The sequence below is a fragment of the Rhinopithecus roxellana genome, chromosome 1 (assembly GCF_007565055.1).
Source record: "Rhinopithecus roxellana isolate Shanxi Qingling chromosome 1, ASM756505v1, whole genome shotgun sequence".
NCBI lineage: Eukaryota > Metazoa > Chordata > Mammalia > Primates > Cercopithecidae > Rhinopithecus > Rhinopithecus roxellana.
In genome coordinates, this window is record NC_044549.1 from 53,508,578 (window position 1) to 53,529,208 (window position 20,631).

Here is a 20,631-nt window from a genome sequence, read left to right on the forward strand (position 1 = left end):
TAGCTAACATGGCGAAACCCCGTTTCTACTAAAAAATACAAAAAATTAGCCGGGCGTGGTGGCGGGTGCCTGTAGTCCCAGCTACTCGGGAGGCTGAGGCAGGAGAATGGCGTGAACCCGGAGGCGGAGCTTGCAGAGAGCCGAGATCGCGCCACTGCACTCCAGCCTGGGCGACAGCAAGACTCCATCTCAAAAAAAAAAAGAGAGTGTGTTCTATCCTCTGACTTTGTTATCTGTGCCCTCATAACCGCCTAGAAAGCCAGGTTCGAACTTGGGTTCTGTGCTGGCTCCTTAGTTCCATTTATGTCTGTTAGGGGTGGCAGAGGGGTGGGCTTGGATGCACAGTGAGCATTTGGGGCTGGCTTAAAGAAGAGGCCATAGAGCCAGAGTTAGAAGGTAGATTACTGATTATCTTTAGGTGTCTGAGTCTTATCATGGAGGGAACTTTCTAGAGAGAAGTTTATGGTGAAGAGTAGGACTCAGGCAGTAGGTAGGAAAATAAAAGCTCGTTTTCCTGATATTTGCAACTTTGCAAAATATAGTCTTTGATCCTTTAATCAAGGCTCTTAATTAATGGGTTTAGTTGAGCTTGACTGAAATTTTTAATATTTTTAAACTTAGATAATCTAGAACATTTCAGATGTTTATCTGATTTTTTAATATTAGCAAATCAGATTGTTCGATTGGCAGTCTATGTATATGTTATTAGTAGGTTTTCAGTAAAACATAGCATCACTTTCCAAATGGTGACTGCTGGAACACTGGGCTGGAAGTACTCTTTCGTGTTAACAAGGGTCATACACTCAGAACCTTTTGTCTTTCATTAGCTTTTATTCATCCAACAAACATTTACGTAATGTTTGCTGTAAGCCAGGCATTGAGCTTATTCCTAGGAAGAGTGACAAGCTCAGTGAGTACAACCCAGCCCCTTCAAGGGGCAAATAGGGGGAAATATTAACAGAACTTCCTAGATTCTCCTCCATTAGTGAACACAGCAGAAGAATGCCTGGTTGGAGGGTATGGTGTGGAATAGCCACAGAAGGAAGTTCTTGCTTTGCAGGTACGCTCTGGATATCCCAAGTTCTTTACTCTTCTTGCCACCTCTATATGAAAAGGAAGAAACAATTGTTAAAAACACTGAAGCCTTCAGTGTTGTTATAGACAAATCAACTGTGTCTTTGTAAATAGAGGGAAGGTAGTAGATAACTGAAAATGGCAGAAAATGTACTGTCAGGAATTGAGGTGGGGGCAAAGGGAGAACATGGTGCCAGTCTCAGGTAGGCAGGGACTGTTGGGCTGTCAGAGGGCATAGACTTGAGTAGCCTGTTTTTTGCCTATGAGACATTAAGCTCTCAGGACGCTGAGAGCAGCTCAGACACAGTAGGCAGTTGAGCCTTGCTCAGCTCTTGCATGCAGATGGTTCTGAGTCAGCAGCAGCTTGGAGATGCTTCCGTCAAGAACCTTAGTAGACTTAAGTGGGGTGCTAAGCTTGTTTTTTCTAAAATAAACACATGATTTAGATTATAAAAGCATTGATATTTTGTAATATATGAATCTGAAAATGACAAGAGCATTTGTAGCAGTGATATCTGAGACACATTTCAGGAAATAGCTTTAACAAAGAAAAAAAGTCTTTGTCTTTGCAGATTAACTAGTACTATTTGCTGTCTCTTTTCCTTAAGAGCCTGAGCCCTTTAGAATTGACAATAAGAGTGGATTTATATATACAAATCAAATCCATTCATAACTGTCTTAAATTCTTTTGGCAAATTGCCAGCAACTAATCCTATAAAATAGTGCTCAAAATAAATGCCTAGTTTGAAATTTGAAAGTTTAAAAATGTATCCAAAGAGTCTCATTGTCTTATTACAGTTTGACCAGAGTTGCTCTATTTTATAAAATTAACAGTGCTCTAGATTTATAGAATGCTTTTTGCCCCTCTGAAATGATCAAAGTTGTCAGACTAGCAGCACTGGAAGTTGTGAGTGGACCCTTGGTGAGTGGTGAAGCCAGGCAAGCATGTGCAGTGTGGCAGTGTGAATCATTGTTCATTTATCCCCACCTAGGCTACCCAAGCCAGGACTTTGACTGGGCTGACTACCTCAAACAGTGTGGTGCTGAAGCTGCTCCCCAGAGGTGCTTCCCTCCGGTGAGGACCCCCACGACCTCATGGCTACTATGCAGGGCTGCGGGGACTGCTGCGCTTCCCTTGCTTTCCGTGGTTATTACTCTGAGGATAATCATCTCACTTAATCCAGATGAGCACAGTGGTGATTATAATCACATGGTCTAAAGGAAAATACATTTACTGCAGAAGTGAATCAGTTAGTTTGCTAATTAAGTTAGTTTTATAAGTTTATTGGTTTTATTTTTTCTTAGCTGAAATCATGTGAATTTGAAATTTTATGATTATTTTTCATGATTCAATAATAGGAAAAACTGTTGAAATATTAAGTGGAGAAAAATTGTTAAGCTTATTTAAATTCTTCTATCCAAATAATACATGCATGTGGTTTAAAAAGCCATGTAGCAGTAAAAGGCTTAGAAGGTAAAATAGCAGTCCCCGCCCTACCCCTTTTCACAGTCTCCCTTCCCAGAAGTAACTACTTCCTGTTCTTCTCACTGTAATTCTAGTAGTTGTATTTCTTCATTTTCAAAATGGAAAGCTTCTATCTTTTGAGTCATTTATTTTAGACATGTCACTTGGTTCTAATTTTAAAACTTTGACTTTATTAAAACAAATTAACATCACCCTGTCTTATGGTACTGAGTCTGTTGGTTCTATATTATGATAAATTAGCATTTAGTTATTTTTTGTTTCCTTTCTTCTCTGTCTTGACCTGTTCTTCTTCCTTTAGAGTTATGTTACAATTTTTGGTTAAATACAAAATGAATTTTTTACATTATGATATGCATTCAAATATTACAGCTGAGCACTACAGTTTTGTTTTGTTTTGAGACAGAGTCTTGCTCTGTCACCCAGGCTGGAGTGCAGTGGCATGATCTCGGCTCACTGCAGCCTCTGCCTCCCGGGTTCAAGAGATGCTCCTGCCTCAGCCTCCCAAGTAGCTGGGATTACAGGCGCCCACCAGCACACCCACCTAATTTTCATTTTTATAGTACAGACGAGGTTTCACCATGTTGGCCAGGCTGGTCTCGAACTCCTGACCTCAAGTGATTTGCCCACCTCAGCCCCACAAAGTGTTGGGATGACAGATATGAGCCACTGCACCTGGCACTGCAGTATTTTATGATTGTTTCTTTTTAAAAATTTTTATCCTCAATAATAATTTCCTTGTTTTTAATTTACTTAATTTTCTTTTATCTATTGCTGCTGCTTTCCACACCTCCCAGTAGTCTCTCATTAGCAAAAGCAGTCACATCAGGAAATTTGTGATTCCTAACACTTTTGTTAAAGAGACATCCCTCTTAGCAACTTCCACTCTCTGTCTCTCTGGATGGGTTGCTCTTTAGACTTGCCGTGTAGTTTTTGTGGGTTTTATTGTTGTTGTTTGTTTTTTTTTTGTTTGTTTTTGTTTTTTTTTTTTTTAGATAGAATCTTGTTCTTATCGCCTAGGCTGGAGTGTAGTGGTGCAATCTCAGCTCACTGCAACCTCCGCCTGCCAGGTTCAATCGATTCTCCTGCCTCACCCTCCTGAGTAGCTGGGAGTATAGGTGCCCGCCACCATGCCTGGCTAATTTTTGTATTTTTAGTAAAGACTGGGTTTCACCATGTTGGCCAGACTGGTCTCGAACTCCTGGCCTCAGGTGATCCACCCACCTCGGCCTCCCATAGTGCTGGGATTACAAGTGTGAGCCCCCGTGCCGGCTTTGCTGTGTAGTTTTAATCATGGAAATGCCCTTGTCACCCAGGGAATTGCCCACTCCCTTTTTGTATGATTTGGGGTCCCTTGTTTTGTAGAGATCTCATGGCCTCCTCTTCCTTGGTTTGCTTCCTTGTTTTGATGGATTCCCATCTCTCAGTAGCTTCCTGTAACGGTGCAAGGGAAGTAAAGTTTTGTTGACACTGTATATTTGAAAATGTCTTCACTCTACTAACTTGATTCATAATTTGGCTCAATGTGGAAGTTATTTTACTTGAGAATTCTGAAAACATTGCTCACTTGTTTTCTAACTTCTAGTGTTACTGTCAAGAAGTTAAAAGTTATAAAGCTATTCTTATTTTTGTTCTTTTGTAGATGACAGGCTTTTTTGCCACCTCTCTGGAAGATTATAGAACCACTTTTCACAGTGATGAATCTTGATGCAAGCCTGTTTTCATCCACTGTGCTGGGTTCTCAGTGGGCACTTTCTCTCTGGATCTTCATGCCTTTCTGTGTTGGGAAATTTTTTTGAATCACTTCTTTGATTTCCTTCCTTCCGTTTTGTCTCTTTTCTCTTTCTGGAAGTTCTTTTATTTGGTTATGGCCCTCTGGATCAAACCTCTGCTTTTTAAATCTTTTTATCCTTTGTTTTATGTTTCTTAGTCTTTTTGCTTTGTTTTCTGGAAGATTTCCTAAACTTTGTCTTTTGACCTTCCTTTTGAGTTTTTAATTTTTGGCATCATGTTTTTTATTTTCTGGAACTCTGAATAGTTTCTCTCTCTCTCTCTCTCTCTCTCTCTCTCTCTCTCTCTCTCTCTCTCTCTCTCTCTCTCTCTCTCTCTTTCTCTCTGTCTGTCTGTCTGTCTTGAGATGAAGCTTTGCTCTTGTTGCCCAGGCTGGAGTGCAATGGCATGATCCCGGCTCACTGCAACCTCTGCCTCTCAGGTTCAAGAGATTCTCCTGCTCGGCCTCCCTAGTAGCTGGGATTATAGGTGCCCGCCACCACACCCAGCTAGGTTTTGTATTTTTAGTAAGGATGGGGTTTCACTATGTTGGCCAGGCTTATGTCGAATTCCTGACCTCAGGCGATCCACCCACCTCTGCCTCCCAAAGTGCTGGGATGACACATACTTCTTTATTTTATTTTAGTTTTATTTTTATTTTTTTGAGATCGAGTTTTGCTCTTGTTGCCCAGGCTGGAGTGCAGTGGCGCGATCTTGGCTCACCACAACCTCCGCCTCCTGGGTTCAAGCGATTCTCCTGCCTCAGCCTCCCAAGCAGCTGAGATTACAGGCATGTGCCACCATGCCCGGCTAATTTGTTTGTATTTTTAGTAGAGACGGGGTTTCTCCATGTTGGTCAGCCTGGTCTCGAACTCCCAACCTCAGGTGATCCACTCGCCTTAGCCTCCCAAAGTGCTGGGATTACAGGCGTGAGCCACCGTGCTCAGCACTTCTTTATTTTTAATGTCATACTATTCTTGCTCTAAGGATGCAATAGTTTTTCTTATCTCTCAGAGGATGTTAATTAACACCCCTAATCCACCCCACACACACACACCTTTTGGGAAGTTTTCTTCTCGCATAATCACTGCTTTTTCCAAGTTGATTGTCTGTTTTGGTCTCTCTTACTCTCAACTTTCATCTTCTTAGGTGTCTAGTAATTCTTGGTTGTTGCTATATTTAAGAATGGGTGGCTAAAAGGAAGAGCTGATTGGAAGCTCTGAGCAGGTAGATGGAGCTTGTCAACCTTGAACTTTCCTATCTGATTGGCCATTTGTTGGGGAAACCCGAATCCGTATCATTATGTGTTTCTTCTTGGGCTTATCATATCACCATAAGAAGTGTCTTCTAGTCCTCTGCCTGGTGGGTAGAGGCGGAGGGCTGGGCCTCTCAGCAGTCCATAGGCTAACCGCTGTTTTTGTCACGGCATGCATGCCCTCAGCAGTTCCTTGTGTCCTCTTACCTAGGCATCTTCTCTTTTACCCTATCCAGAGGATAAGTCTCACCTTCTGTAGGGGAGAGGAAGGAATGGTTTCCCTAATGCATGGAGTCGAGGAGCCAATGGCATAACCTAAATGTTTCTTAAATGTTTTCAACAAATCCTCCTTGTTTTGACTACTTCTCCTCTACCTCCAGTTGCCTAGTACCTGGTTCTTCACTTTCTTTACTGCCAGCATAGATTCGCCTTTCTTTAACTTAGTTTCTAGATCCTGTTCTAAATTTTAGCTTATAAAATGTTGTTTCCTCTCCTGTTACATCCATCTTAATATAGATATTAAGTTTTTGTCTTCAAAACAGAAGCAAACCAAAAACAACTTTAATTTTTAAGTTAGGTGTCAGAAGAGAGAACACTCAAATGCAGATGTTCAATTGTCCATTTTGACTCGGATGCTGGATGTTTTTCTGTTTTAAATGACCCTTTCCCACTGTTGATAAACATTCTTTATCCTGATTGCCTTTTATGATACACATACAAGTATGAATCAGGCAGTTTGTGGTATGATAGGGTGCTTTATGTGAGGGGAAGTGAGTCAACAGTGTTGATAGCCACTTGATTCAGGATACAGAACCTTAGAGACTTTATTTCATTGATACCTTGTAATAGCACAGCCAGATAGGAGTTCTCAACCTCATCTGACAGGTGAAGAAACTGAGGCAAAAAGAGGCTATACAGCTTGAGCAAGGTCAATAATGCAGGAATATCTGACATCAAAGAGTGTACTTCCTGAATACTTCCTATAACACCAAGAAAGGCAGACATTTTCCTTTTGCTTCATTAAAAAGCAAAAAAATGCAAAATAAATGTTATCTTTAAACCTAGGGATTAAATACTACTTGAAAAAGGTTTTCTGGCTGAGCACATGAGTTGATACTGTGTTACTCCAGTAAATGGATTTGATTCATTCATTTTCTAGTTAATTTCTGAACATGAATTTAAAGAGAACATGAAGCTTGAGGCGGCGAACCCCCTTCTCCCTGAGGAAGTGTGTGTTGCTACCATCACTGCAGTGAGAGGCTCCTACCTGTGGCTCCAGCTGGAGGGTGAGTGCCAGCACTCCAGAAGCCTTCCTGTGACCACTCTCCTTTGAGCTTCCTTTTTAATCCTGTAATGTGGTCTGTTAAACTTAATGGATTAGTTAAATGGGGATCTTGTTCAGAGACTTTTGTAATGCAAGACTCTAAGCGAAACATTTATTTTTCTGTCCTTGGCTTTCAAATTTCAAATTTTAGGAAATGAATACGAATAAAAATTCTTTACTATAGAGTCCCCTATTTTCTGGAAGGAGAAAACATAAGTCAAATAGCATGTATTTTGATGTGACCAAGTTATATGAGCATGAACATTAACACCTAGCTTATTGAAGAGATCAAATTTTGGTTGCTGCAGCCCAGTGGAACCAAAAAGTATATAGAGTACAAATGATAAACTGTACTAAAAGTAATATTCAATAATTGGACAGGTTTATGAATGCAAGGCACTGCATGAGTAGTCAGTACTATGGTTACTGTATATGTCCTGAGCTGCTTTTTTAGCCTGCTACCAAATAGTCAGACTTTGAGACGGTACCTACTATTTCTGATTTGTAGAATTCACATTTAATGCGGATATCAAGGGTAATATTGAATGTAGACTTTTATGCAATCCTTGTTCAGCAACTTGCCAAATCACTTCCTGATTTGAATTCACTGTTCTTCTTTTCTGGCTTACTCCCGAAGTACCAGAACTGATGTTCTCATTGAGTAGAATTGTCACCTTTGCCATTTGGTTTCTATTTGTCTGAAATGACTGTGATACTAACCGTCTGAATGATACCAGTGGTAGTTCCAGTTTCTTATTTGCTATTGCCTAGCTTAAGTGTCACCTTGTATATTCTCTACCCATTTTGGTCCTGATACAGTTTTACATGGGGGACAGTTTACTTTCTTTCATAATGTTTATCATACATGAAAATGTATGATTTCTGTGTCAAGAGACTTGTGTCTGCATTATTACAAGAGTAGAACATTATCTAGAAAATAGTTTATGAAGAAGGTTATTTAATGGTCTAAAAAAAGTTTTTTGTTTTTTTGTTTTAAATCTAAACAGGTTCTAAGAAGCCTATACCTGAATATATTGTGAGTGTGGAATCCATGGATATATTTCCTTTGGGCTGGTGTGAAACCAATGGCCACCCCCTCAGCACTCCTCGCCGAGCACGAGGTATCTGTCTACTTCTGGGTTAGAGGATTGATTGTTAAATAATCTTCTGTGTGGCTGCTGCCAGTTAAAACTAATCTGGACATTTCAGAGGAAAAAAATGACATTCTGGTTATCTGTTCCTGCACAGGAAATTATTTATTGTAACAAATATTTAATACCTTACAGTTTCTGTGGGTCAGGAATTTGGGTGCAACTTAGGTGGGTCCTCTGGATCTGAGTCTCTCACAGGCTGTGCTCAATTATCAGCCAGGGCTCCAGTCATCTCAAGGCTCACCGTGGGGAGGATCTGCTCCCAGCTTTATGCAGATGATTATTGGCAAGTGTCTTAGTGCATTCTAGCTGCTGTAACAAAATACCACACACTGGGAAGTTTATAAATGACAGTAATCTATTTCTCACAGTTCTGGAGACTGGGAAGCCCAAGATCCAGGCATTGGCAGATTCAGTGTCTAGTGAGGGCGCATTTCCTGGTACATAGTTGGCACCTTCTTGTGTCCTCACATGGTGGAAGGGACTACTAGCTCTGTGGGTCTCTTTTGTAAGAGCACTATTCTGCATCATGAGGGCTCTGCCCTTGTGACCTAATCACCTTCCAAAGGCCCCATCTTCTCATACCAGGACATTGGTGGATAAGTTTCAGTGTGAATTTTGGAGAATACAAACATTCAGACCATAGCAGCAAGAATGCGTCTTCTTTTGGGCTATTGGACTGAGGGCCTGAGCTCCTTGCTGGGTGTTGGCTGGAGCCCTCCTTTAGTTCGTTGCCATGTGGGCCTCTCCGTAAGGCAGCTCACAGCGTGACTACTGGCTTCTTTCAGAGTGAGGAAGCGAGAGAGCAACAGAGGTTGAAGAAGATGGAAGCCAGAGTCTTTCTGCAACCTAACCTCAAAAGTGGCAACCCACTTTCCCCCTTTTTAAACAGCTTTATAGTGTTATAATTGACATACCTACTATCACCATAGTCAGATTGAGAACATTTTCATCATTTCAGAAAGAAGCCCTGTACTCATTAGCAATCAATCCCCACCCCCAGCATCCACGAATCTACTTTCTGTCTCCATAGGTTTGCCTATTCTAGACATTTCACATAAATGGGATCATGGTCTTGTGTGACTGGCTTCTTTCACTTAGCATACTGCTCTCAGAGTTCATTCATGTTGTAGTGTGTATCTGTTCTTTATTCCTTTATATAGCTGAATGATATTCCATGCTATAAATATAACACATTTTGTTTATTTAACAGTTGATGGACATTTGAATTGTTTCCATTTTTTGACTATTAAGAATAAGTTTTATAGTTTTCTTCCTTGCTCTTCTCTAAGAGTTTTATAGTTTTAATCCTTATATTTATGTTTAGATCTTTGATCCCCTTTGGGTTAAGTTTTATATATGATATGAGGCAGGGGTCCCCAATCCCTGGACCGTGGACCAGTAGTGGTCCATGGCCTGTTAGGAACCGGACCACACAGCAGGAGGTGAGTGGCGGGCGAGTGAGCATTAGTGCCTGAGCTCCACCTCCTGTCAGATCGGGGCGGCATTAGATTCTCATAGGAGCGCGAATCTTATTGTGAACTGTCTCATGAGGGATCTAGGTTGCATGCTCCTTGTGAGAATCTAATGCCTGATAATCTGAGGTAGAACAGTTTCATCCTGAAATGACCCCCCCATCCCCTGGTCCATGGAAAAATTGTCTTCCATGAAGCCAGTCCCTGGTGCCAAAAAGGTTGGGGACCACTGATCTAAGGTAAGGGTCCAACTTCATTCATGTGGATATTCAGCTTTCCCAACACTTACTGACCCAGGGAGCCTTGAAAATACTATTTTTGCTCTTTGTGTAAAGACCCCTACCAAGAAAATGTGCTTCAGTCTAGATATTCAGACATAAACATTAATTTATAGTACTGTATGTGTGTATATATATATACACACACACACTCACACAGAACCAAGTTTTAAATATGCTAATGTAACCTTAATACATGTATAAATTTGCCTTTGTCTTTTAATTTTTCTTGGCATTTATATATTTTTTTTCTTCCTACAGTACATAAACAGAGGAAAATTGCAGTGGTTCAGCCAGAAAAACAGTAAGTAATATAATAATGTGTCTGAACAGTTCACAAGTTAGAATATCTAGAAAAATAACTATTTCAGAGGGTATATTTCCTCATTTTCTCAGATGGAAGCATAATTTTTTAATTCAACATTTGATCATTTGTATACTTTGGAGTATATGTATTTTCTAAAATGATATTATATACAAAAGGGTACAATGCATTCCCAAGATGGTGTCTAAATTGAGTTTTCTTTGGCTTTTAGAGCCTTAAGGTAGTTGAATAAAAGAAAGAAAATAAGAGTCCCCATGCTGGTGTTCATTAAGGAAGAGCAAAAATTGTAAATTAGGATATGATTTGTCACAGTGGAAAAAAATAAAGCTTGGGGTAGAAGACAACTCTAAAAGAAAAGACACATTCAAAGGAGTGACTTTGTGCCCATCAAGAAATTCTTCATTTGTAACATACCTGCACACATAGCTTTTGAGAAACAGTTAATTAGTAATGCCTTCAAACCTTAAAAGTACAAAGGTTTCTGTGTGTATATGTGTGTTTTAAAACATTGGGTGTTGAATTCTCTATTAATCTTCTGGGGCTGCCATACAAAATACCACAGGCTTGGCGGCTTTAAGCCAGCAGTCCCCGACGTTTTTGGCACCAGGGACCGGTTTTGTGAAAGACAGTTTTTCCACAGACTGAGGTGGGGAATGGTTTCGGGATGAAACTTTTCTACCTCAGATCATCAGGCATTAGATTCTCCTAAGGAACGTGCAACCTAGATCCCTCACACGCACGGTTCACAATGGGGTTCCCATTCCTGTGAGAATCTAATGCTGCTGCCGACGTGGCAGGAAGCTGAGCTCAGGCTGTAATGCTCCCTCGCCTGCTGTGTGGCCCCATTCCTGACAGGCCATGGATGGGTACTGGTCTGTGACCCTGGGGTTGGGGACCCCTGCTTTAAACCACAGAAATTTATTTTCTTACATTCTGAAGGTTGAGAAATCCAAGATCAAAGTGCTGGTGGATTTGGTTCCTGGTGAGGGCACTCTCCCTGGCTAGCAGATGGCTGTCTTCTGGCTGTGTCCTTGCATGGTGGAAAAATCTTTCTCTCCCCGGCACCCCCGGACCTCTCTCTTCTTATAAGGCTATCAGTGCTATTGGATTACGGCCTACCCTATGACCTCATTTAATCTTAATGATCCCCAAGGCCCTATCTTCAAATACAGTTACACTGAGCACTACGGCTTCAACATATGAATTTGAGTAGGGGGAAACAATTCTGTATATAGCAAATTCTATAACTACCTAAACCTTTGTAACTATGTGGGTAATAAAACTAACAACAGAAGTGGAGAGAAGGGCCATAGACATTTACCCCAAGTAGAGAAGTGAGACGATAATGAAAAAGAGACTGGCCTTGGATTTTTCCTTGACTTAGTTGCCAAAACTGATCCAAAGCTTTAGTTAGGATGCATTCTAAAAGATAAATTAGGCTTTTTTCAGTGATTGCTACATACAGAATAAGCCTCTGGGTTTTTAAAAATAACATAATTTATCTTAATTTGAAAATCAATGGATGAAGAAAACAGACCCTATATAAAGTTTCTGTTCTTTGACTATTGAAAAATGAGTAGTTTATTTGTGGTTTAAGCATCTCACAGGAAATTTTGTAATTTTTTTTGCCCAATAAATGAAGAGAAAATTTGAATATGTAGTATCACAATGCTATATACAGACGTCCATTGGCTCATTATGCCCTATATATAGTTTTAAAAACAATTGTTCTTTTTTTGTTTTATTTTGTTTTATTGGTTTTTTTTGAGATGGAGTCTCCTCTCTCGCCCAGGCGGGAGTGCAGTGGCACGATCTCGGCTCACTGCAAGCTCCGCCTCCCAGGTTCATGCTGTTCTCCTGCCTTAGCCTCCCAAGTAACTGGAACTACAGGTGCCCGCCACCACGCCCAGCTAATTTTTTGTATTTTTAGTTGAGATGGGTTTTCACCATGTTAGGATGGTCTTTATCTCCTGACCTTGAGATCTATCTGCCCGCCTCGGCCTCCCAAAGTGCTGGGATTACAGGCGTGAGCCCGGCCTTGTTCTTTAAAAAAAAAAAAACATCAAGGGAGTACCTTCTGTTACAGATTTTGCAACATGCCACGTTTGCTTTCTTCTTAGATTTGAAGGAAACTAAGCCTCACACTTTACTGATCTTAAGGATTATCTCACTATTTTACTGTGTTTTCTTGACCCAGAGTACCGTCCTCGAGGACTGTCCATGAGGGCCTGAGGAATCAGGAGCTGAACTCCACAGAGTCAGGTATAAGCATATGTCATCTTACGGAAAAGAAGACTTAGTTTCTTTTAATGGACTATATCTTTTAATGATGTATAGGATATGACTTCATAGAGGGGTCTCTTAATTGTGACTAGAGTTATAATGGTCTAGGATGTGTTTAGTTTAATAATCATCTCTAGGCTGATAGTTCCGCCCATTTCTAATAGCCATAGCTATTCTTTACTGATCACCCCTTGTGTGCGAAGGGCTCAGATGGTCGATGTTACCATCCTTGACTTTAGCTAAAGAATCTGAAGTTTTCCAGGCAGTGTTCTTTCTTAAGCTAGATGGTTGAGAGGTAGAGGTTTATTCTTTTTAAAACCCTTTTTTATGATTTGCATACTTTGTATATACATTTCACAATTTATGTGAAAAAAAATAAAGCATTGGAAAAAGAAATTGTCCCAGAGGCAATGCCTGATAAATGAGACAAAGATCCTTGCTGGAGGTTCAAGTCTTTTGTCCAGGGTTCTCTCTTGAATTATTCTTAACGTCTACGTGCTTGTTGTATAATGTTTAGCATCCTGGCTCTGTATATTCTAGCACAGATTGGGCATTCAGATGATATTTAGTAAATGCCTAGAAGATCACACGGCTTACGAGTAGAAAGGACAGAAATGAAACTGAAGTCTTTCACAAATTTGAAACCCATACTTTCGTCTCTTCTACCCACTGCCTTTTCATTACATCATTTGTACATAGAGGGTTAGGACTGTGTAACTCCTTGCTTTTGATGCATTCCTGGCCATTCAAATGCCTACTGAAACCACAGAATTTAAGACATTAATATCTTCTGCACAGCCTCAGCCAAGGCCTTTTGGTTTGGGTTTTGTCATAGGTCAGGTTCCCTGGGAAACAGAGTCTGAGACTCTGACATATGCATTCAGAAGTTTCATTGGGGAGTATTTTTGGGAACAGCTCCTTGGAAGGAATAAAGGAAGTAGGATTGGGCAGAGAGAGAAGTTGAACCATGATGCAGTTGCAACAGAAGTTTCTTCTATTTCTACTGGGAGCCCTGAAGCTGATCTAACCACTCAGAGTTGATCCTAATTCAGGTGTGGTGGCCACACTTTACTGACCAGTTATTGGAAGTAAGCCACTGCTTCCTCCTCACGTCACAAGGGGCAAGGTGGCCCTCTCCTGCTGAGAGCAGTACCCAGCTCAGGGTGATTCCAGAATAGACTTAAACCTGAAAGCCAAAAGCTGCCAACATACCTAGCAGCGGGGACATGAGTGCCTTAATCCTGAAGAGAGGCATTTGGGTTACAGGGTTCAACTGGAAATGTGAGCACCAGCATACTGGTCACTATGATATGCCATCCTTTTTTTTTTTTTTTTTTTTTTTTTTTGAGACAGGGTCTCACTGTGTCACCCAGGCTGGAGTGCAGTGGTGTGGTATGAGCTCACTGCAACCTCCACCTCCTGGGCTCAAGCTGTCCTCCTACGTCAGCCTCCTGAGTAGCTGGGACTGTAGGCATATGCCACCACAAGTGGCTGATTTTTTTTTTTTTTTGGTAGAGATGGGGCTTCACTATGTTACCCAGGCTGGTCTCGAACTCCTGGACTCAAGCGACATGCTCCCGTCTTGGCCTCCCAAATTCCTGGGATTACAGGCATGAGCCACCACACCTGGCCATGACCATTCTTAATTAAAGAGAAAACATTATGAACTGCAGGATCCTTTCAACAATGGGCGTGTGCACGTCTTTTCTTAACGTTGGATTAACAGGCATATCTATTAGAAGAGCTTCTCTGTGGTTTTTAGCAGTGTTTTAGTATCTTTGAATTTTTTACATTCAACAGCTGACATGCCTACCACTATGAGGGGATTTTTTAAATTGAAGGACAGTATTGATTCAGCCAAGTAGTTGAAGAAAAGGGTCTCTAGACCCAGTTATACCCCACAGTACAAAAAAAACTTAAGAGATGTGGTCACAGCATACTTTTAGCCCTCTGAGAAATCTCAGAGATGGGAGAGCTCTCACAACATCAAAGGCTGCCAACATTAGTTTGGTGGTTTTTTAGGAGACAAGCTGTAATTCTAAGTAATATTCGACAATTTCTATAAATATTCCAGAATAGATTATTGAAAGTTGGTTTTTGAAGACCTGGAAAAGAAATCATTGATCGTCCAGAATCCTCATGTGTTCTTGGAATACACCCTCCACTTTCTTTATTGATAGAAGATAGGGTTCTTCTATCAATTTTGCAGTAACCTAGGAACTAATCAGCATGTTAATTCAGTACCCTGTTTGATTTCAGCAGAGTGATAAGCTCTGTAAGTTACTTAAGAGCATTCTCAGACAACATGTTAAGCTTCAAAGTAAGTAATTCCAAACTTTATGTTAATATAATGGTACATGTGCTTGGTTTTTCCTCCCTGGCAATTCAAGCTTTGGAAACATGGGGTAGAGAATGACTGTTTTGAATATTTGTTTCTCTTCATTTCCCAGTTATGATTAATGGAAAATATTGCTGTCCAAAGATATACTTCAACCACCGTTGCTTCTCAGGGCCATATCTTAACAAAGGAAGAATTGCTGAGCTGCCTCAATGTGTAGGACCTGGGAACTGTGTTCTGGTCCTTAGAGAGGTAAGGTTCTGGCCTAGAGCAAAATAACTTGGAAATTTCACAGCATTCTCCTATGGTCATTTCTACAGGGAGCCACATGCCATAGATGTGACAGTTCTAGGTTTTATCAAAAGTTACTAACTTTTCTCATGTTTTGGATAGTGAAGAGGGTATGTAATTGTTTCTCCTTCCTAGGAAATATTCACGTAAACAATTCTTCACAAAGCAGGTTCACCTCTGTCAGGGTAGAAAGGTCTTCTGTCAGAGACCAGAAGAGAACTATACAAAAGTGAACTGTGAGATTACTCTATGACTGAGAGGCCGTGGCTATGTGGCATTAACCTAGTGGCCATGATAAAGCTACACATCTGCTGGGCTTTTTGTTCTTCCCAACCAGTATGATATGCTGCAAGTAACAGATAAGAGACCTTTCAGCCCTCAGGGTGGCACGTCAGGATCTGGGGAAGCCAGAGCTTCTGGACCAGACTCCTCTAGCCACAAGAAGCCTCAGCTGTCTACACAGTGGTCCAAACAAATATAATTTTCTGTGTGTACCGTGGCTGCGAAAGCATTTGGAAGCATGTTCTGGAGCAATTTGAAAATCATGGTACCTGTTTTTTCCTAACCATAACATTTAAAAAATGTTGAAGAGGTTTTGGTACTCTCTTATTTGCATCTTTGGGTGGCTGTAATATCTCTGATACTATTATCTTAACATTTGTTAATTCATATGACTAGAATTAACCTCCTAAATGACCTTAACATTTTAAGGGAGTGATGACAAGATTCTAATGGTCTACTTTTCTCCTTCCCAATCTGTGTTTCTGCTTTAAAACTGAGCTCAGGTCCTCACTTTACTTATCAATGCAGCCTACAAACCCAGCCGTGTCCTTCGGGAGCTCCAGCTGGACAAAGACTCTGTGTGGCACGGATGTGGGGAAGTCCTAAAAGCCAAGTGAGTAGACTGCTTGTTTTTACTATTTACTTTTACTTGTCTTTAAAAAGTCACAGAATCGGCAGAGCATGGTGGCTCACGCCTGTAATCCCAGCACTTTGGGAGGCCGAGGCAGGCAGATCACAAGGTCAGGAGTTCAAGACTAGCCTGGTCAACATGGTGAAACCCCGTCTCTACTAAAAATACAAAAAGTAGCCAGGCACAGTGCACGCGCCTGTAATCCCAGCTACTTGGGAGGCTGAGGCAGGAGGATTGCTTGAACCCAGGAGGTGGAGGTTGCAGTGAGCTGAGATCGTGCCACTACACTCTAGCCTGGGTGACAGAGTGAGATTCTGTCGCAAAAAAAAAAAAAAAATTCACAGAATTAGTTCTGTGGATAATATCAGAGGCCTTATGTTTCCTCTGGCAGGGCTTTTTCAGCTATTTGTGGTGAAGGACCAGGCTTGTTTGTCTTTTTTAGATTTCCATTCTTTCATAGATGAAAGAAAGTCTCTACTCAAAGTACAAAAATTAGCCAGGCCTGATGGTAGGTGCCTGTAATCCCAGCTACTTTGGAGGCTGAGGCAGGAGAATCGCTTGAACCTGAGAGGTGGAGGTTGCAGTGAGCCGAGATCATGCCACTGCACTTCATCCAGCCTGGGCGACAGAGCAAGACTCTATCTCAAAAACAAAAAGGAAATAAGAAATTTAATACACAAAAATGCAAGAACAATTCTTGTTATTAGATGTAAGAGACATAAAATTACTTTTCCAAATTAGTGTGAAAGGTTATAAACATGTACTCTTGTTTTCTGATCTTGTCATGGACAGATGGCAATTGGCAGGTGATACTAGTCCTTGGACAACAGTCTGAGGATCACTGCCAAGGGTAAAGAAAGACTTAGTGAAAAGTAATTTTTCTTTTTAGAGCAGTTAGTGAAATTACTGTTTGAAAACCTGAACTTAGGAACAGAAAGCAGGAGCTTAATTTTGCTAATTTAAATAACTCAGCTTTTAGTTGTCATAGCTTACCAGATTTGATTTGATTTAAGTTCAATATGCAGAACTTCCTTGTTGTTTTCAGGGCCCTCGAACTATAAAGGACATAGAATATTCCAAGAAGCAAAAATATTTTTTAGGTGTATTAATATGTTTGATTTTTCTCTGGGTAATCATTAGCCCAATACATTTGGCATCTGATGTCTTCCAATGGCAGATATAAAGGAAAGAGTTATCGGGCTACTGTTGAGATAGTGAAAACAGCAGATCGGGTGACTGAATTCTGCCGGCAAACCTGTATCAAACTGGAATGCTGTCCTAACCTCTTCGGTCCACGGATGGTTCTGGATAAGTGTTCTGAGAACTGTTCTGTACTTACAAAGACCAAATACAGTGAGTCATGTTTTTCCAATGTGTTAACCGTAGCAGCTGACCATACCTTACATCTTGGAAGGTTTTTTACTTTACAGACATTCATATATAGCAGAGGCACACGAACTTCTTCCGTAAAGGGCCAGATGATAAATATTTCATGCTGTGGGTCATATGGCTTTCTGTCATATATTCTTTCTTGATGTGTTGTGTTTTCATTTTTTAAGAACCTTTTTGGCCAGGCACGGTGGCTCATGCCTGTAATCCTAGCACTTGGGGAGGCCAAGGTGGGTGGATCACTTGAGGTTAGGAGTTCGAGACCACTGCACTCTGCCTGGGTGACAAAACAAGACTCTGTCTCAAAAAAAAAAAAAAGAACTCTTTTAAAAATGTAAGGGTACAGCCAGGCGCGGTGGCTCAAGCCTGTAATCCCAGCACTTTGGGAGGCCGAGACGGGTGGATCACGAGGTCAGGAGATCGAGACCATCCTGGCTAACACTGTGAAACCCCGTTTCTACTAAAAACACAAAAACTAGCCGGGCGAGGTGGCGGGCGCCTGTAGTCCCAGCTACTCGGGAGGCTGAGGCAGGAGAATGGCGTAAACCCGGGAGGTGGAGCTTGCAGTGAGCTGAGATCCGGCCACTGCACTGCAGTCCGGGCAACAGAGGGAGACTCCGCCTCAAAAAAAAAAAAAAAAGTAAGGGTAATTTTTGTCTTGGTCATGGGCCAGACTTGGCCCATGGGCTTTAGTGTGTCAACTTTTATATATAGCATGTATATAAATTAGTTATTGTATCTAATAGGATATGTAATTCATTCATACAATCTGCAAGTATATATTTTGTACTCATTGTGTGCTTATGCTGTTCTAGCATTGGGGTACAAAAATAAAGAAAACATTCCTATCCTCAGTGAGTTTACCTTTAATGTAGGAGATAGATAACGAACAAGGGAAGAAATTTAGAGAGAGAAATACTGTGGGAACAGTGAAGCAAGGTGGGCAAGCAAAGTAGGAGAGTGAGGAAGGCTGGGAGTTGGGGTGCTGTTTATGCAAGGAGTCAGTGAAGTCTTTCTGACAGGTAACACGGTAACACCTTGAAGGAAACAGGAGCCGGCTGTGCAGAGAGCTGGGTGGGAGTGTCCTGGGGAGGGGGCATCAAGGGCACAGGCTTGAGGCAGGAGCTTGCTTAGTGTCTCCGAAGAGCAGCAATGAAGCCACAATAGTTAGGGAAGTGGAAATAGGAGAGGACGTAGTTGCAACCTCTCCTTGAACTTTCATAACACCTGTTCCCTGTCCTTGCTTATCTTCTCCTTTGAGAAACTGGGGCAGGGGTCACATAGGATGAAATTTACAATATGGAGCCTTGTCAAGGCATTGCCACCCAAAGACAAAATTCTGATCCTACCTTTCCTTAAATCCTGCAAGCCCTATGTCACTTGGGAGAATCAATACAGAGGAGGATTTTAACCTTGTTAAAATGGAAAGATTTCTTTTAGGGATCTGTGCCTCTTAAACTATAGTGCATGCAGATCACTGAAGGATCTTGTTAAAATGGAGCTTCTGATGTATCAGGTCTGTGGGTATCTGGGTCCTGAGTATCTTATCTGCATTTCCAACAAGCTCCCAGATGCCACTGATGCTGCTGATTCACAGTCCATACTTAGTATGATGAGCTTTCTAATCAGTATTTAAATTACAAAATCATATAAGTCTAACCTTCTAGTTTCTATTTATATTTACTGGATTGTAAACTCCGTAAGGGTAGGAATTATCTTAGCCTCTTGCAACTGCAATTATTAGGAGCTGAGTGAAAAATACTATTCATATAAGTACATGTATAAGTACACTACTCTGAAGGAAGACATGTGAAGGGAAGATATGTGGATTTGATTGTGCCTTTTGTCTGAATTTATCTTTCACAATAATATAGTTGAAATTAGCCTAGAATTTAGAAGGACAATCACAATTTTTCCCAATTAGTAATTTGAATGATGTCAAATAGATTCATACCCTTTAGAAAATTTAAATTTTTTCATAAAATTATATTTTGATATTACTTTAATACATAACTCAGCTAGAATATATAGGTTTCATTTCTGCAATGTATATTCTAAAATTTATATGAAAATGCAGAGGATCTAGAATAGCTGAAACAATTTGGAAAAAAAGAATAAAGTTGGAAGACTTAGTCTCTCTCTTTTTTTTAACCATTAAGTTATAATTATCAAAAGAGGCATTAAAGAATAGTCAAGCCAGGTGCGGTGGCTCACATCTGTAATCCCAGCACTTTGGGAGGCCGAGGCAGGCAGATCACCTGAGGTTAGGAGTTCAAGACCAGCCTGACCAACAGGGTGAAACCCCACCTCTAGTGAAAATACAAAAATTAGTCGGGCATATGTTGGTGCACGCCTGTAGTCCCAGCTACTCAAGAGGCTGAGGCAGGAGAATGGCATGAACCCAGGTGGTGGAGGTTGCAGTGAGCCAAGATCATGCCACTACACTCCAGCCTGGGTGACAGACTCTGTCTCAAAAAAAAAAAAAAAAAGAATAGTCAAATAGAACAATGGGACAGACCACAGGGTCCAGAAATAGAGCCAAACTTAACATGGTTAAATGATTTTCAACAAAAGAGATGAAGAAATTTAAGGGAGAAAGGAAATTCTTTTTAAAAAATAGCACTGGTACAACCAGATATCCAAATAGAAAAGAAACATATAATAAAACACACGACTCAAAAACATTATACCTAGTGAAAGAAGTCACACATGGCCGGGCACGTTGGCTCATGCCTGTGATCCCAGCACGTTGGGAGGCCGAGGCAGGTAGATCATGAGGTCAAGAGATCGAAACCGTCCCGGCCAACATGGTGAAACCCCGTCTCTACTGAAAATACAAAAATTAGCTAGGTGTGGTGGTTTGTGCCTGTAATCCCAGCTACTAGGGAGGCTGAGGCAGATGAATTGCTTGAACTCGGGAGGCAGAGGTTGCAGTGAGCCAAGATGGTGCCACTGCACTCCAGCCTGGCAACAGAGCAAGACTCCACCTCAAAAAAAAAAAAAAAAAAGTCACACACAAAAAAGTGCTTACTGTGTGGTTCCATAGAGGCAAAGCTAATCTATAGTGATAGTGTTTAGAATAGTGGTTGCTTCTAGTAAGGGGTACTGACTGAGAAGGGACCATGGAAACTTTCTGGGTTGAAGATGTTCTGTATGCTTTGATATGGAGGGACCGTTCCGTACTAGTCAAACCGTGTACTTCAGATCTGTTTATTCCACTCTATGGTATTTAAACCTCAATCAAATACAATGTACCTGTTTTTTGCTATGCTAATAAAATCT

General features: G+C 41.0%; 1 protein-coding gene across 5 annotated transcripts in view; it reads left to right on the plus strand.

The window, feature by feature from the left end:
• SFMBT1 (Scm like with four mbt domains 1) overlaps nt 1–20,631 on the plus strand; it is a 153,344-nt gene that overhangs the window by 124,104 nt on the left and 8,609 nt on the right. For all 5 annotated transcript variants that reach the window (XM_030927965.1, XM_030927931.1, XM_030927991.1 and 2 more), the window contains 8 exons: nt 2,067–2,149; nt 6,742–6,868; nt 7,914–8,027; nt 10,072–10,114; nt 12,333–12,397; nt 14,869–15,008; nt 15,833–15,942; nt 17,138–17,313. In XM_030927965.1, coding sequence (XP_030783825.1) covers nt 2,067–2,149; nt 6,742–6,868; nt 7,914–8,027; nt 10,072–10,114; nt 12,333–12,397; nt 14,869–15,008; nt 15,833–15,942; nt 17,138–17,313 — 858 coding nt within the window. The remainder of the gene's footprint in view (nt 1–2,066; nt 2,150–6,741; nt 6,869–7,913; nt 8,028–10,071; nt 10,115–12,332; nt 12,398–14,868; nt 15,009–15,832; nt 15,943–17,137; nt 17,314–20,631) is intronic.